At 41.5% G+C, this 14,881-nt stretch overlaps 2 protein-coding genes across 5 annotated transcripts in view; both read right to left on the bottom strand.

Annotated features, from left to right (window-relative positions):
* Window positions 1-6,109: 6,109 nt before the first annotated feature.
* The window catches only part of LOC147455516 (uncharacterized), a 31,962-nt gene continuing 23,190 nt past the window's right edge, over window positions 6,110-14,881 (bottom strand). The window contains exons 3-4 of one of the 2 annotated variants that reach the window (XR_015188377.1): window positions 6,417-7,751; window positions 6,110-6,322 (exon numbers count right to left, since the gene is read on the bottom strand). Coding sequence is in view for 1 of the 2 variants with exons in the window: in XM_086514281.1 (XP_086370407.1) it covers window positions 7,508-7,751 (244 nt within the window). In the remaining variant the exon portion in view is untranslated. Of the gene's footprint in view, window positions 7,752-14,881 lie in introns of both variants that reach the window. The other variant, XM_086514281.1, reaches the window with a different exon arrangement.
* Window positions 7,758-12,907, bottom strand: LOC147455517 (uncharacterized). 3 transcript variants are annotated; one of them, XR_015188376.1, is made up of 3 exons: window positions 9,155-12,907; window positions 8,735-9,082; window positions 7,758-8,665 (listed from the first exon to the last, which is right to left on the bottom strand). XR_015188376.1 is itself a non-coding variant. In XM_086514280.1 (3 exons), the coding sequence occupies exons 2-3, from the start codon at window positions 9,521-9,523 to the stop codon at window positions 8,906-8,908; spliced, it is 546 nt and encodes a 181-aa protein (XP_086370406.1). In that variant the 5' UTR covers window positions 9,524-10,596; window positions 10,674-12,907; the 3' UTR covers window positions 7,758-8,905. The 3 variants fall into 3 exon arrangements, 2 of the variants coding, with proteins under 2 accessions (XP_086370406.1, XP_086370405.1); XM_086514280.1 differs by having other exon boundaries at window positions 7,758-9,082; window positions 9,155-10,596; window positions 10,674-12,907; XM_086514279.1 differs by having other exon boundaries at window positions 7,758-9,082.

Raw genomic sequence — 14,881 nt, 5'->3', positions numbered from 1 at the left:
ATTCGCATAGTCTTTTGAGTTCACACACAATCTAAGTATTTTTGTCTTTTTTTGGTCCATTTTATCATGTATAATGCATAAATACTTATCCTTTTGCAATTGCAATAACTTACGCTACATGTAGTACACATTCGTACAACTTTGTTGTTGCATCATGTGAATTCTATGTTCATCCTTCAAACGTGCAATTAGGTCATCATCCTTTGTTGACTCTAGTTGAGACTTTATCGGATTACACATAACACATTTGGAGAACTCACTTGTTTTTTACAAGGTCACATTAGCAAACTTTGTATTCCAAATTCTATTGAACGTAGTGTTAGAAATTAGCTTGAGACTCATACTCTCAAGTTTTTTATTGACATCATGTAAATTGTCTATTTGCCTGTACATGTTTGGTATCGTAAAGCAAGGTTTCCCTAGCATCATCTTCCATAGTTCTAATCTTCTCTAAGTTTTTCTCTACCAAAATCACATCACTGCCCTTCCCATTTTTGTATTGTCTCTTCCTTTTCTTATGACACCATCATTATCATGCATTGAGTGTCGAATCCCATTTTCAAATTGTTCACAGTAATGATAAAATGAAGTTTTTGGAATGCTATGAATTTTGTATCAAGCTCTAATGCAAACCTCATTGCCATTAAAATAAAATACGTAGAAAGTATTTGTAGTTGATTTATTCACACTCCAAGTAGTCAACATTGTATCGTACACGTAGTTGGTTCTATTTTGTAAACTTTGTCCCCAAAATTCAGTGCACATAGCCATGACCTTATCTCTGTTTGCATATTGACACACCTTCTGGAACATCAATATATGGTTGAAACAAGCTGGACACATGATAGGGATGCTTGATTGGATTTCTTAGAAGGTTTCACAAAAAAAATTTGCTTCCTATTTATAAAGCATTACTTTTGTTTTTTTTTTTTAAATAGTCTCTACCAAATGAGCCGATTCAATGCATGTGTCTTGTAATGCATATATAGCATGTAAATGAGTTAGGTCTTCGAGCGAGCTCAACGGAGCGAGCTTTGAAGCGAGTTTTTTTTTCTTTTTAAGGACCGCCGTCCCTACATCCCCTTCCTCCTCTCGCCGCCCATGTGCTTCCTTCTCATCCCTTGCTCCTCCTCCTCAACCTCCTCCTCCAACATCCTCCACCTCCTCTCTCCATCTACTCCTATACCTGCCTTCCCTCCCTCCATCTTGTCCTCCAGCATCCCTTCCACAAGGTCCTCCACTCCCTCTTCCTCTCTTTTTTCCTATCACTCTATACTCATGCCCCCCCCCCCCCCCCCCCTCTCTCTCTCTCTCTCTCTCTCTCTCTCTCTCTCTTTTGATCATAACTTCTTCATCCGAACTCTGATTTGGGTGATCTATAGCCTCAATCAAAGATCACGAAGTCCTCTACGCATTGATGTAAAGACAAAATTTTTCAGAATTATGGAAGGCGTTTCTGTAGCAGCATTTCCGAAGTGAACAGGTTCAACAAAATTGATTCTCATCTCCTATTTTACATACAATGTCTTCAGGCACTCGCAAGGGTTCTTCTTCTTCAACAAGGTCCACAACCATTGTGGAAAATGATCCAAAATCTCCTAAGTGTGGAGATAGCAACACAACCACCCAACCAACGACATCGAAAACCATGATCATGGCGTACTTGGTATCATTGCAAGAGACCGTAAACAAACAAGGCGAAGACTTACGAGCACTTGCAATGGAGAATGGCACACTAAGGGTACTTGTGGTTGAGAATGAGAATCTCAAGAGGACACTTGAGATGCAAACAACACGTTTGATGCAACTTGAAGAGGAAGTCAAGGAATGTAAACGCTCTCTTGTGGACTTGAATGCTTTGAAGGAGCGAATGAGCAAAGTAGAGCATGACCATGTATTGAAAGAGGAGAAATTTGACACTATAAGCCCGGATGTATGCGACATGAAAAATGTATGCACAAACAAGTCTTGGGCTGATGTATGTGGTAGCAATGTGGTTTCTAATTCCTCACTCATGCAAGCTATGGTTCAAACAAAGAATGTTGAGAATGTGGATGTGGAGGAGTTGAAGGAACGGGAGCGACGTTCCAAGAACATTGTTATTCGTGGAATTCCCGAAGAGAAGTTAGAGACACCTCCTTCTCTTGCCATTGTTATTGAAGATTTCTTCAAAACCCACTTTGGCATGTCTGGAGTTATGGTCTATGGAGCACATAGAGTGAGGAAGCAAGGAGCTCCTCGCTCGGGAGAACGGCCAATTGTATGCACCATGCCGGATGAGACCAAGCGAAAGATTATCCTTGATAATAGTTGGATCTATTTGAGGGATACAAAATGTTTTGTATGTGAAGATCGCACTATTAAGCAAAAAAATATGCGTCGCAAAGCATATGAGGAAAAGAATAATAAAAACTAGGAGATCTCTCATGAAGAAAATGTGCCCAAGGAGGAGGCAAGTCTCTCAGGCAAATAGGGATGCATGACCTATGAGACTGAGTTACAATTGAAAATATGCTTTTGGAATTGTAATGGATACCCATGGAATGCGGGGGTTGGCATTGATGAACTAACAAGCAAAGCCGATGTTGTACTTCTTGTTGAAACTTGGGAGCATGATACACAAAGGATTAACGGCTTGGAGGATTACAATGTATATTCATTGATGTGGTCAAAGAATCTCAAGCAACGAAGAGGACAAGGAGGGTTAGCATGTATGGTTAAGAAAGGATTGAAAGATTTTGTATCAATTGTGAAAGATGACAAGTACAAACGTTATGTATGGCTGAAAATTATGACACCAAAAAGAGCACCCATTTTTGTAGCCGGTTGCTACATTCCTCATCATGATTCTCCCTTTTATGCTTGCATGGATAGAGATCAACCATTTTCTGATTTGGAAGAGGACATTGCTTATTTCAAAGGTGAAGGTGATGTTATTGTATTTGGGGATATGAATGCTTGCACAAAAACATTGCAACATGATACTCAACAATTTGATATGCCATACATTTCAAGGGAGTTGGAGGAAGTTCACTTGTATGATCGTACTTCAATGGATGAGAAAGAGCCGGATCACTATGGAAAGTTACTTTTACACATGTGTAATAGCACGGGTATGCTCATTGCCAATGGTGTATCTTTGTGGAGTGGAACCAATGGATTTACATGTAGGAGACATAATGGGGATAGTGTGATTGACTATATGCTAGTCTCTGAAGCCATCATGTATCGCATAAAGAGTTTTATGTTTGGTCAATGGACCCCGGAATCCGACCATCGCACCTTATGTATTGACCTTTCATGTGGAGAAGCAACTAAGCATGATAATCTCAGCCAAAGGAAAGAGAAGTTATCACTATGTATGGATTTCAAACGGGCACCAATGTACATTGAAATGGTTGAGCAAAAATTATGGATGACAAAGCTTCAATGTGATGCACCATTGGAAACTAAATGGGAAGCTTTCAAGAAAGCTATTTGTTCTTGTGCGGAAGAATGCTTTGTCATAAAGCATCTCCATGGTATCAACAAAGATAGATCATGCAAAAGGTGGTTTGATAAAGAATGTCAAGATGCTCGAAAGTCCTTGATAAAGCTTGATGCAACTATGGACAAAGACAACTATCAAAGTCACTTGCATACATACAAGGCATTGATTCAAAAGAAGAGAAGACGATGGGAAGTAAAGCAACAAGAATTTCAAATCCAAGAAAAGGCACATGCATGTGGAAGATTTTGGAGAAACTTGAGAGGCAAGCGGGTTGAGAATTTTGGTAACTTGAGTCTAGTGGATATGTACACACATTGTAGGCAATTATATGAGCAAGCAAATACTGAAAAAATGTCATTTTATGGTTCACTCCCATGTATGCCGTCTTTTTTTACTATTGAGGATGTATGCGGTGGGCTTGAAAAGTTGGCCACTCGCAAAGCGGGAGATCTTCAAGGTATCAAGCCGGAGATGATCAAATGGACGGGAGATTTTACCCATGAGTGGATGTGTGATATGTTCAACCTTGCACTTCAACATGGTATGCCTTATGATTGGAGTACTAATTGGGTTAAGCCTTTGCATAAAGGAGGGGATGTAAAGAATGTAAGCAACTACCGGACTATAATGATTCGGTCTCTTATGGCAAAGTTGTTTGGGTGCATAATGGAGATGAAATTGAGTGATTGGGCTGAAGAGAATGACAAGCGTGCAAAGGGACAAGCGGGTTTTCGTCGATGCCATAGCACCATTGATCATCTTGTCACTCTTCGTGTTCTCATGGAGGAAAGTCGGTTGAAAGGCAAGCGATTGTATTGTTGTTTTGTGGACTTTAAGAAAGACTTTGATATGATTCCACGTAACAATTTGTGGAGAAGGATGGAAGAACTCCAAGTGCCAAGTGAGTTTATGCTTGCGGTTTCTCAAATCTATGAGAAGGTGATTTGTCAATTGCGCATGGGAAGAGAAATTTCAGAAATTTTTGTAAGCACTATTGGGGTTAAACAAGGATGTCCATTGTCACCAACTCTCTTTGGTCTATGCATCGATCAATTGGAACAAATGGTACTTGACTTTATGTAAGAAGAAGGCACTGAAGAGGTCACTATTTGCAATGGGGTAATCATGCTTTTGTTGTATGCGGATGATGTAGTGCTTCTAGCACACACTTTAGAAGATGCACAAAAGTTTATGGTTGTCCTTGAGAACTTTTGCTTGCATAGTGGGCTGATTGTAAATGAATCCAAAACAAAGGTTATGCTTGTGAAAACCAACCATAAGGAGAAGCCATGCATTGTGTACAACAACGAGACACTTGAAGTTGTTGAGAGCTTTAAGTACCTTGGCCTTGAGGTTCCATCCAATCAAAAGTGGCATGAATGTGCTATTCGTCGTTTGGAAGCGGGAAAGAGAGCATATTATGCATTTGAGAACATGTGTAATGCGGGAAACATCAAGTGTTGGGTTCTCAAGAAGTATCTTTTTGATGCATTGGTGACACCGGTTCTTCTTTATGGAGTTGAAGTGTGGGGCGGGAGCATCTCAAAGTCTACTTGGAAAGAGTTTGAGAATGTCCAAAAGCGTTTTCTTACAAACTTTCTCCAAGTTAAGACACAAACACCATATATGCTCCTAATTCTTGAGTCGGGATCTCTTCCAATTGAGGTTATGGGCATGGAAAGGGTTGTGGAGTACATGATAAAGATGCGTCAAAACCCCTCACATCGACTTCCTACAATTGCATGGGAAGCAAGCAAAAAAGTTCAAAAGACGCATAAAAGCAAGATCTTGAGCACGGGATGGATGCAAGACATAAAGAAGTGGTTTGGGAGATGGGATGCATTACACTTGCTACATGATGCTTCAATTGACTCTCAAGTGAATGAAGCTTTTCTACAATGCCAATGTATTACGGCTTGGGAGAAATCCTGTGGGTCACGCTTCATACATTACACCACCTATATTTCCCCCAACTACAAAACCATGTTCTTCGCTGAGAGAGGAAACCGTACTCACACTTACATGCTTGAGCATATTCCCTTGTCCGCGATACGCACTATCGCAGCAATTTGGCTTAGCTCCCATTTCCTTCGATGCGAGATAGGGCGTTGGGGCAATGGAGAAGAGTCAAATCGATTGTGCACATTATGCTCACTGCAAGTTCGAGAGTCTGAGTACCACACACTATTAGAGTGCTCAGCTTTTGATCACATCCGAACTTGCTTCTCTCACATTTTCAGCCATAACTTAGACCTACACACTTTCCTCTCCCAGCCAAAGTGTGGGCTCTCCATTGCGACTCTCATCACTACAATTTTGGAGCATCGAGAGTCACTCATCAACCATACATATACTACATCACATGTAACTTTGGTCCCATAGGTCATATTTGACCTCCGAGGACGATTGTTAAGCTTCACAAATGTAATAGTTACAACACAATTGTCATTATTGAGAAAATACATGGGTTTCTAATAGTTACAAAAAGACATACACACGTCATCTCAATATACAAGCTATGATAAAAGGAAACTAATGCTATCTGACTACGGTTAGATTGACATTGTCTAATCAGACGTCTCATCGCGTTTAAGCGGTGTATCTATCGAATTCTGAAAAAAAAACAATAAGACGTACTTTGTGTAAGTATAAACATATAATTACAAAACAATTTATTTTTTGAGCTTATCATTAAAATTCAACAAATGTAAAAGAGTAAAATGAAATACTAACCATGCCACAGGGAGAACTCAAAATGTCCATTAGGGTGTTTAAGCCATTTTTACCTGCGTACTCGCGCTCATACGGTGTGGGGTCACGTCCTATCAACCACTATTCAAAACATACAAAGAATCCATTATGCTAGAATTTAAAAGTACAAATACACGTAACTATCTAACCTAAAGAGCAATGCAAAAACACTTACAAAATCGGCCTCAAATAATGTCCACCCGTCAGATTTCCAAGTGGTGCGAGCTCCTTGTCTCTACTCGCACTTTGGCTACCTCCTTTTGTTGCTTCCACTTGTCAGGATTATCGCGCGTTGCTCGCTTCGCATTCTTCCAATCTTCTTTGGCCAGCCAATATGGTTCAGAACGCTTTATTGTTTTTTTACTTTAGAACGCTTGTGCTTGCAATATTCACGCATTCAAACCTTCATCAGGTCTTCATTGAAGCTCTCATCTCGACTTGACACGGGAAACTCGTCATGCAGCATGCTGATGACTGTCTTTTAATTTACTTGACACTTCACTCTAGGTGTTTAGTATGTAGTGTCTAAACACCTGAGAGAAAAGACCGCGCATGCGCGAGATCACCTTCTTGCCTTCGTCATCCAAGATGATGCCGCCGTTGATGTCAACCGAGTACAACAAGCCCTCTCGCCTGTGACGCGTGAACCTGGGTGTCTTGGCAAGGGTCTCTAGCGGCGTCTCGATGGGCGTACGGATGTTAGGTGTCTGCACTGGAGTTTGGGTCCCAAAGAGAGGAGTGTCGATTGGGGTGACTCTCGTAGGAGTAGCTAGTTGGGTGTAGCTAGGAACGATCGATAGCCGCGCAAAACCTGGCGTAGATGGCAATGCCATGGCTGGTGTGGGGGCGGGTAAAGAAGGGGATGGTAAGGAGCCTCATCAAAATGAGGCAGTATCGAGGCATCGGCGGCGGCATCCCCATAGCAACTGCCGCGGCCACCACTAGAGCATTGGTGCCTAAACGAGTATGAAGATCGTCTCGTTGACATCGAAGCTTCGAATCGTGCTGTGACGCGTGAACCTGGGTGTCTTGGCAGGGGTCTCTAGCGGCGTCTCGATGGGTGTACGGATGTCAGGTGTCTCCACTGGAGTCTGGGTCCCAAAGAGAGGAGTGTCGATTGGGGTGACTCCCGTAGGAGTAGCTAGTTGGGTGTAGCTAGGAACGATCGATAGCCGCGCAAAACCTGGCATAGATGGCAATGCCATGGCTGGTGTGGAGGCGGTTAAAGAAGGGGAAGATAAGGAGCCTCATCAAAACGAGGCAGTGTCAAGGCATCGGCGGCGGCATCCCCATAGCAACCGCCGCGGCCACCACTAGAGCATCGATGCCTAGACGAGTATGAAGATCGTCTCGTTGACATCGAAGCTTCGAATCGTGCTGAATGCTCCAAAACAGAGGGAGATGCTGAAGGAGTGGAACGATGTGATGGTGCTCCAGAGCGATGACGGTCCTTGTACCACCTCCTTTGCAGGGGTGACAAAGAAGAAAGAAACTCATCATCCGTCCATACCTGCATTAAACACACGAACATTTAATCTTAATATTGAATGGAGAAGAAAACATGGACAAATTATAATCTATACTATAGATAATAGGGAGAGGGATTTCTATGTAGAGAGAGAGAGAGAGAGAGAGAGAGAGAGAGAGAGAGAGAGGACTCATAAAGGGGGAGGGATTCCTGTGAAGTTCTTGTGAATTTGTCTCCCGTGTGCATTCTACATATCTTGTAAAAGGATGAAACTCATAGTGCAATGAAGACTGAGGCTGCAATCGCAAAAGAGGTGATCCGTCCCTGCTCATAGACGTTGCGCGTCCCTCCACTAGATCTAGTGGAGGGACCTATCAATATCTATGAGCAGAGATGGATCACCTCCTTCGTGATTGCAGCCTCAATCTTCATCACACTCGGAGCGCAGTACTGCGTCGGCGTATTAGACTTTCATGAGCACCGAGGAGTGTCCTTGCTTGTGAGAACATACCTGGAGTGGTAGCAATGACAATTAAACACAATTTAAATTTCTCAAGTATAGCATATAGACAGGAATGGACAAAAAGGCACGTGAATACAATATATATTATAAAACGGAGCAAAATTGTTCGAATACAATGTTTATGGATTTAAGAGGTTTCTCTCTCATCCTCGCATAGCTCATCATAACTCCCTATGTCTATATAGAGCTCCCCGTTTAGGCAAATGTCCATCGTTTCATTTTGTAGATCTCCTGTATGCACCCCATAGAGAGTAGCAGCTTGATGCTCGTTTGGCACCACCTCAGCGGCTTTTGACTGAGCATCTTCTTTGATCTCCTCCATTGATGCCGTTGTGATTGGCACATGGTAGCCCTCATAAGTCCGTGCACTATAAGGGGCTACCTCTATCACGTACCACTAGCTTGATGCAAACTTTGTAGGATGAAATATCGCCTGTCAGAGACACATAACTTACATGAGAGCTTCCAAGTACATAACTTCTAAAATTGGATACAAACTTACTTGTTTACAATGCTCGAGTAGTACAAAAGTGTCTCTTAGGTCGGTCCATTTTTTAGTTGAATCCACCTCAAGGAAGCACACGGTAGCGTTGCGACCCTCCATGTTTATCTTGAACCATTGCACGTCGAACAAGTCGACAAAAAATCCTCTATAATTAATCCTCAAAATCTCTTATAGCGTGCTGAAGTAAGTGATTTTCATCACCACATGTTCTACATCAGAGGACCGTCGTCGACTGGGCTGTTCAAATGTTTCCATGATTCCACAATCTTGAGTAAAACGCTTTTTGTCAATCCGTTCCACCCTAAAATGTCGACCTTTACACCATGATGATGTGTATGACTTATACTACAACCAACAAAGATTATGAGTGGCCGTTCAAACATCTAGAAAGTCAATAGTTGTACATTGCAAACTTACCTTGGTTATGCAACCACGAGAGTACTCCCACTCCTCCTCAGTCACTTCTTCACCGCACTGTTGTGCGCTTTTTAATTGGTTGTGCAACCATCTTAAGCTCATGAATGTTGGTAGGCTCTCCAGACCCGCCGGATAATGCATGAGCGGTCGTCTTTCCCGTCTCCACTTGATTCGCGCCCTTTGTCGCTCTTGCTTTTCATCCTCGTATTGTGAAAGGAACTTTTGCATCACTGGATTGTTAAGCATGCAAAATCGGTTGATTTTATCCTCTAGATCTTTCAACATCTTCTTCTCAACATCGAGACTGCACATGACAATCCCAGATATGCGCTCATCACCATAGCGTGTCCTGGGCTTTCTCAAATCCATCTAGCCACTCTCCAATGTAAACTAGGGACACCAGCCAACCTTCTGCCATGCTACCCTCCGGATGTGCCTTCTGATGCACATATCCCTTGAACGTTTTCATGAAACATTTTAAAAAGAACATCCATCTGTGGAATGTATTGTGCCAACTATTTCCACCTCATCAACTATGTGAACAAGAAGATGCACTTGAATGGTTAGCATGGTAGTAGGAAATTGTTTCTCAAACATGCACACAACCTCCACAGCGTTTAGTTTGGCAAATGATATGGAGTCTACATTGATCTCCTTTTGTGAGATCCATTGCACCAACTTCGCAAGTTTGTAGATTGTGTTATGGCCATCTGGGAGACAAACATCCCTCAATGGTCACAGGTAAAATAAAACTGCAAAACACGTCTAGCAATGATATTAAAGTCCACACACAAATTTGTTACACAATTCCCACTATGATATATTTCACTTAAACATACGTGACACATTTTATGCCCGTCGTGTTACTTCAAACCGGTAAGCTTCCCTTCTTTAGTAAAATACGTTCGGAGCTTGTGCATTACGCCACTGGGGTCCGCACAGATCGAATAGTCTCTTTTACTTTGCGTTCTTGGGCTCTTGTCAAAATCCATAGAATTTTAGGGAGTTTTATCGATCCATCGGATGTTGTCTGTGGCCAATATTACTCCATACGATCAACATTTCTAAGGTCAACCCTGGCTCCCAAAGTATCTTTCTTGCGATCAGATGGTCCCACAGCCGATTACCCACATTCTTGAATATGTGCATTAGATCGAGCAAGTGATTGATCATGAGTCTGGGCCAATATGGTAACTCGTACCATAGAGAGAGTCTCTTCATCCCTGGGGACAAACCGTCATCACACATCTCCTTCTGCTCTAACCATGCTTGTGCATACATCCTCGGTGGCTCTCTTCCCAAAAAGCCGTTGCGTAACTCATGATTCTCTGGAAGATACACTTGAGGACCTTCATAAATTTGCTTCTTCAATGAGGGCGCTCGACGTGCATTAAGTCTAGGTCCACATGTGACACATGCTTTGTATCCGCTTTTTTGAAGCCCTGCATGTATACACATGACAATAGATAAGCTTAAGAAAAACCAAGATTTACAGTGTTTGAATTTGAGTGTAAATCACCTGAGCATTGTGTTAGTCTGGGATAGTCATGCATGGTCCACATTAGAATGCCTCTGATCAAAGCATTCCGTCGATCTCTGTGTCAGCTCATATCCACCACTTCTATGCCAATCCACAAGTGTTGTAGCTCTTCCAATAGTGGACGAAGATACACATCCATATTCTTCACTTTATACCGCCTCGGCACAATCAAGCTTAGCCACAAGCGCCCCTTCTTGGTAGTCAACCATGGGGAAATGTTGTAGTTGCTGATGAGCGGGCCATACACTGTAATATGTTTATCTCTAACCAAATGGATTTACACCATCCATAGCCAGGCCTATGTGCAAATTTTGAGCTTCCCTAGAAAAATCCGGCCATGTATCGTCTATATGTTTTCAGGCTGTGCAATCTGCAAGAATCTGTAATACACCATCCGAAGATCTATTCTCCTCGTGCCATGATGCTAGGGCGGCCATGGACTTACATTCGAAGAAATACTTGATGCGAGGAAGCAGAGGAAAATGTCGCAAAACCTTTTGTGAAATTTTTGTTTCGTGGAGATCTACTCGATATCCCTTGGAATCACATTTCGGACACTTCTCCATGTCTATGTATTCCTACTAACAAGAATGCAGTCGTTAGGCCAAGCGTGAATCGAATTGTAATCCATCCCGAAGTTTTACAATATCTTTCTTGCTTCCTCTTTGGAATCTAGTGTCACATTATCAACTAGCAGTATATGCTCTTTGAGCAATCTACACAGTGAAAAAAATGCGGTACACTTGTGTAAGTAATCTATCAGATCATTATACATGTAGAGTTGTTTATTCAAGTAAACACATTGTAATAGATCACCTAAAAAGCGTTGTGATGCTAGTGTCACTCCATCCAAACTTTGCCTGCATGTTGAGAAGAACCAGGAGCGCCTTCAATCTAGACACGCATGCTCCATCATACAATGGTGTATCGGCTTCACTTTTCATATCATCATAGATAAGCCTTTCTAAATCCATGATCGTCTCGATCATTTCATTGATCTCGGACTCAAACATTGTCTCATTGAAAATGTGGTCTCCATATTAATCCTATGAGCTGTCAAACGCTACATCTTGTGGCCTCACGTATTCTGCTTGACCAAAGCGCCTATGAACACGTCTATTGGGTTGCAAGATTGCTGCCTGTTGGCCAGTGTCAGAGTCCAACGAGTTACAATTGGCAACAACTTGATCTATAATAGATGGATCAAACTCGCCAAATTCGTGAACGTGCTGCAAAGAAACGTGTCTTGTCCATCACACAGCATGCTTGCATTGATTACAAGGACATAAGATCCTTGTTGAGAGATAGGTGTTTCGGTTGGACGACCCCACATCCTCGTCACTATTCATAATGAATATAAAAACCTTATAACTTGGACATAAATGTAATCTTCTACTGGCATGCTCCGTCTTTTATCTCTCTCTCTCTCTCTCTCTCTCTCTCTCTCTCTCTCTCTCTCTCTTTTTCACACTGTAAACTATCTCACATTCTCTAGTCATGTCTGATCCCCACACACCTCGGTCTAGAGGTGAACGGAGATCAGAACCATCGGGTTATAATTTCGTCTTTATTGGTTAATGCCTATATTTGTGGGTATGAGAAATCTACACATCCACGTCTACATCATAGTGCATGTAGTGGACAAAACCCCTTTGCTTCTTCTCTAACTGTAGCAATTCACAGCATCTTAACATCTCTTCACAATAGATCCTTGTTTGAGGGATTACTTCGCACATTACATGTTGGCCTCCAAGTTGAGTATCATACCGTTGAAAGCTTTCCAACTTAAGGTCGCATCCGTAGAGAGAAAGAGAGGGATCACCGTTCGCCTAACTCTAATTTTTTTTTCGTAATCTCAAAGGTAGACTTTAATATAAAAACTAAATCCAAAATCTAATCTTAAATCTAACCTAATTGAACATATGGTGGTTCTGAGGTAATTTAACATGGTTAGTGGGTGAATTAATAGGTGTCAGATTCTGATGGGATTATACATATTGTTGTGTAACTAGTGTTGCTCTTTGGGCAAAGCCTTCATGACATGCCCTAAAATCTAACCTAAATCTAATCTAGTCTTAAATTTAATATAATCTAGATCTAATCTAACCAATCTTAAACTCAACATAAACCTAAATCTAATCTAATCTAAACATAAATGTAATTTAACTTAAATCTAAATTTAATCTAATCTTAAATCTGAATCTAATCTAATCTTAAACTAAACATAAACCTAAATCTATTCCAATCTTAAATCTTAAATCTAAATGTAATCTAACTTAAATCTTGCCTTAATTTTAAATCTAACATAATCTTAAACTCAACATAAATATAAATCTAACCTAAACCTAAATGTAATCTAACCTAATCTTAAATCTTAATCTAATTTTAAATTTAGCATAAATTTTAAATATAAGTTAAATGTAATCTAACTTATTTTAGATTTTAATCTAACCTAATTTTAACTAATGTAATTTTAAATCTAATCTAACCTTAAATCTCAATATAACATTTCATTTCATGTTTTCTCTACTTTTATCTCTCTCTCTCTCTCTCTCTCTCTCTCTCTCTCTCTCTCTCTCTCTCTGTTTTCTCCCCTTACCTCTCTCTTTTCGTCTTCTCCCCCTCTCTTTCTCTTTGGTTTCTCTCTCTCTCTCTCTCTCTCTCTCTCTCTCTCTCTCTTTGTTTTCTCTCTCTCTCTCTCTCTCTCTCTCTCTCTCTCTCTCTCTCTCTCTTTTTCTCTCTCAATGTTTGTATGAATTCTTTGTTCATGTATGTGTGTGTGTGTATATGTGTTTTTTTTTAATGCATGTGTGTACTCTCTCTCTCTCTCTCTCTCTCTCTCTCTCTCTCTCTCTCTCTCTCTCTTCCAAAGACACAATGTGTGTGTGTGTGTGAGAGAGAGAGAGAGAGAGAGAAGGAGAGAGAAAGAGTGGAAGGGAACATGAGAGAGAGGAGAGGGAAGGAGCATACTTGGCTCTCCTTCCTCTCCTCGTGTGTGTGTGTTGGGGGGGGGGGGGAGAAAGAGAGAGAGGGAGAGCGCGGGCTTACCTCTTTCGCTTGAGCACTAAAATTCAGATCTGAGATCTCAGTTTTTGCTGCTCTCGGTTTATTTTTAATCCCTATCGGTGTCGCTATGGGCATCACTATCAACGTCACTTTAAGCGTCGCTATGTAACAAAGAAAAGAGCGACGCCCATAGTAACGCTCATAGCGATGCCGTGGATTTTCACTTTTGAGCGCCGCACTGCGAGCGTCGCTAATATGAAGTACCTCTTGTAGTGTTTCCCAAAGCTTTTGGTGTTCTTGCAGTGCTCTTTTAATGCTCTTGGGTGACATCGCTATAGAGGTGTTTGAGTTTTCTTGTTTCTCAACAACATCTAGCATAAACCATCAAAACCACTTCATTATCCAACCCAAAACAATAGACCATGATTCAAATATTCATCACATGGGTAAATACTCCACCATATTCTTGGTGATGTAAATCCATCATCCAGCAAAATGCACTTTAGTATATAGCATGGGAGCACACATTTTGATAGCATTGCCCTTGAAGCCTTGGTGGCGGTCGTCGAGTAGGAAAAGAGCGTGTAGCCGAGGGGATTTTTTTTCAAGGATTGATTGCAAAGACTTTGGATGGTGGGCATTCAATTTCCCTTTGAGCTACAAAAGGGAATTCATGTACGATGCGGCCAAGGAGATCTGTGGGTTTCCTTTTGAATTTTTGTGTCCACGACCGACAAGGGGTTGAGTGAAGGGGTGAATAGGCTCTTATAATTGATGGCCTTGGTGCTCACTAGAAGGTCGGTCAAAGATTAATTTTGAAACCACACCTTTTATGCTTTAAAAAAGTGTGAAAGGGTGAGGGCGATGGTGAGTTCATTGGTAGAGACAACGCGCGAGGGGGAATTGGGACATGGCGAGCTCTACAAACCATGTTGGTTTGCGAGGCAGAAGGAAGAAAACATCATATGACCAAGGTGCTCCTTTTTACGCAACTCTTGCAGAGTTTGATTGAGGTCCATAGGAAAGGCCTCTTGCATGCAAGTGTTGGTTCCCATAGCCGTTGTTGTCAAACCCTCTATATGAAGATTGTAGGCTCGTGGCTAGAAGCCGTGCCTTCTTTGAAGTAGGGCCCTCCGGTTCAAGCTCTCCCTGTAATCCTTGATCTCATGAAGGTTGACAAT

Source organism: Adiantum capillus-veneris, chromosome 6 (assembly GCF_014529385.1).
Source record: "Adiantum capillus-veneris isolate H3 chromosome 6, ASM1452938v2, whole genome shotgun sequence".
Classification (NCBI taxonomy): Eukaryota; Viridiplantae; Streptophyta; class Polypodiopsida; order Polypodiales; family Pteridaceae; genus Adiantum; species Adiantum capillus-veneris.
This window is presented reverse-complemented; position numbering and strand designations above follow the sequence as displayed.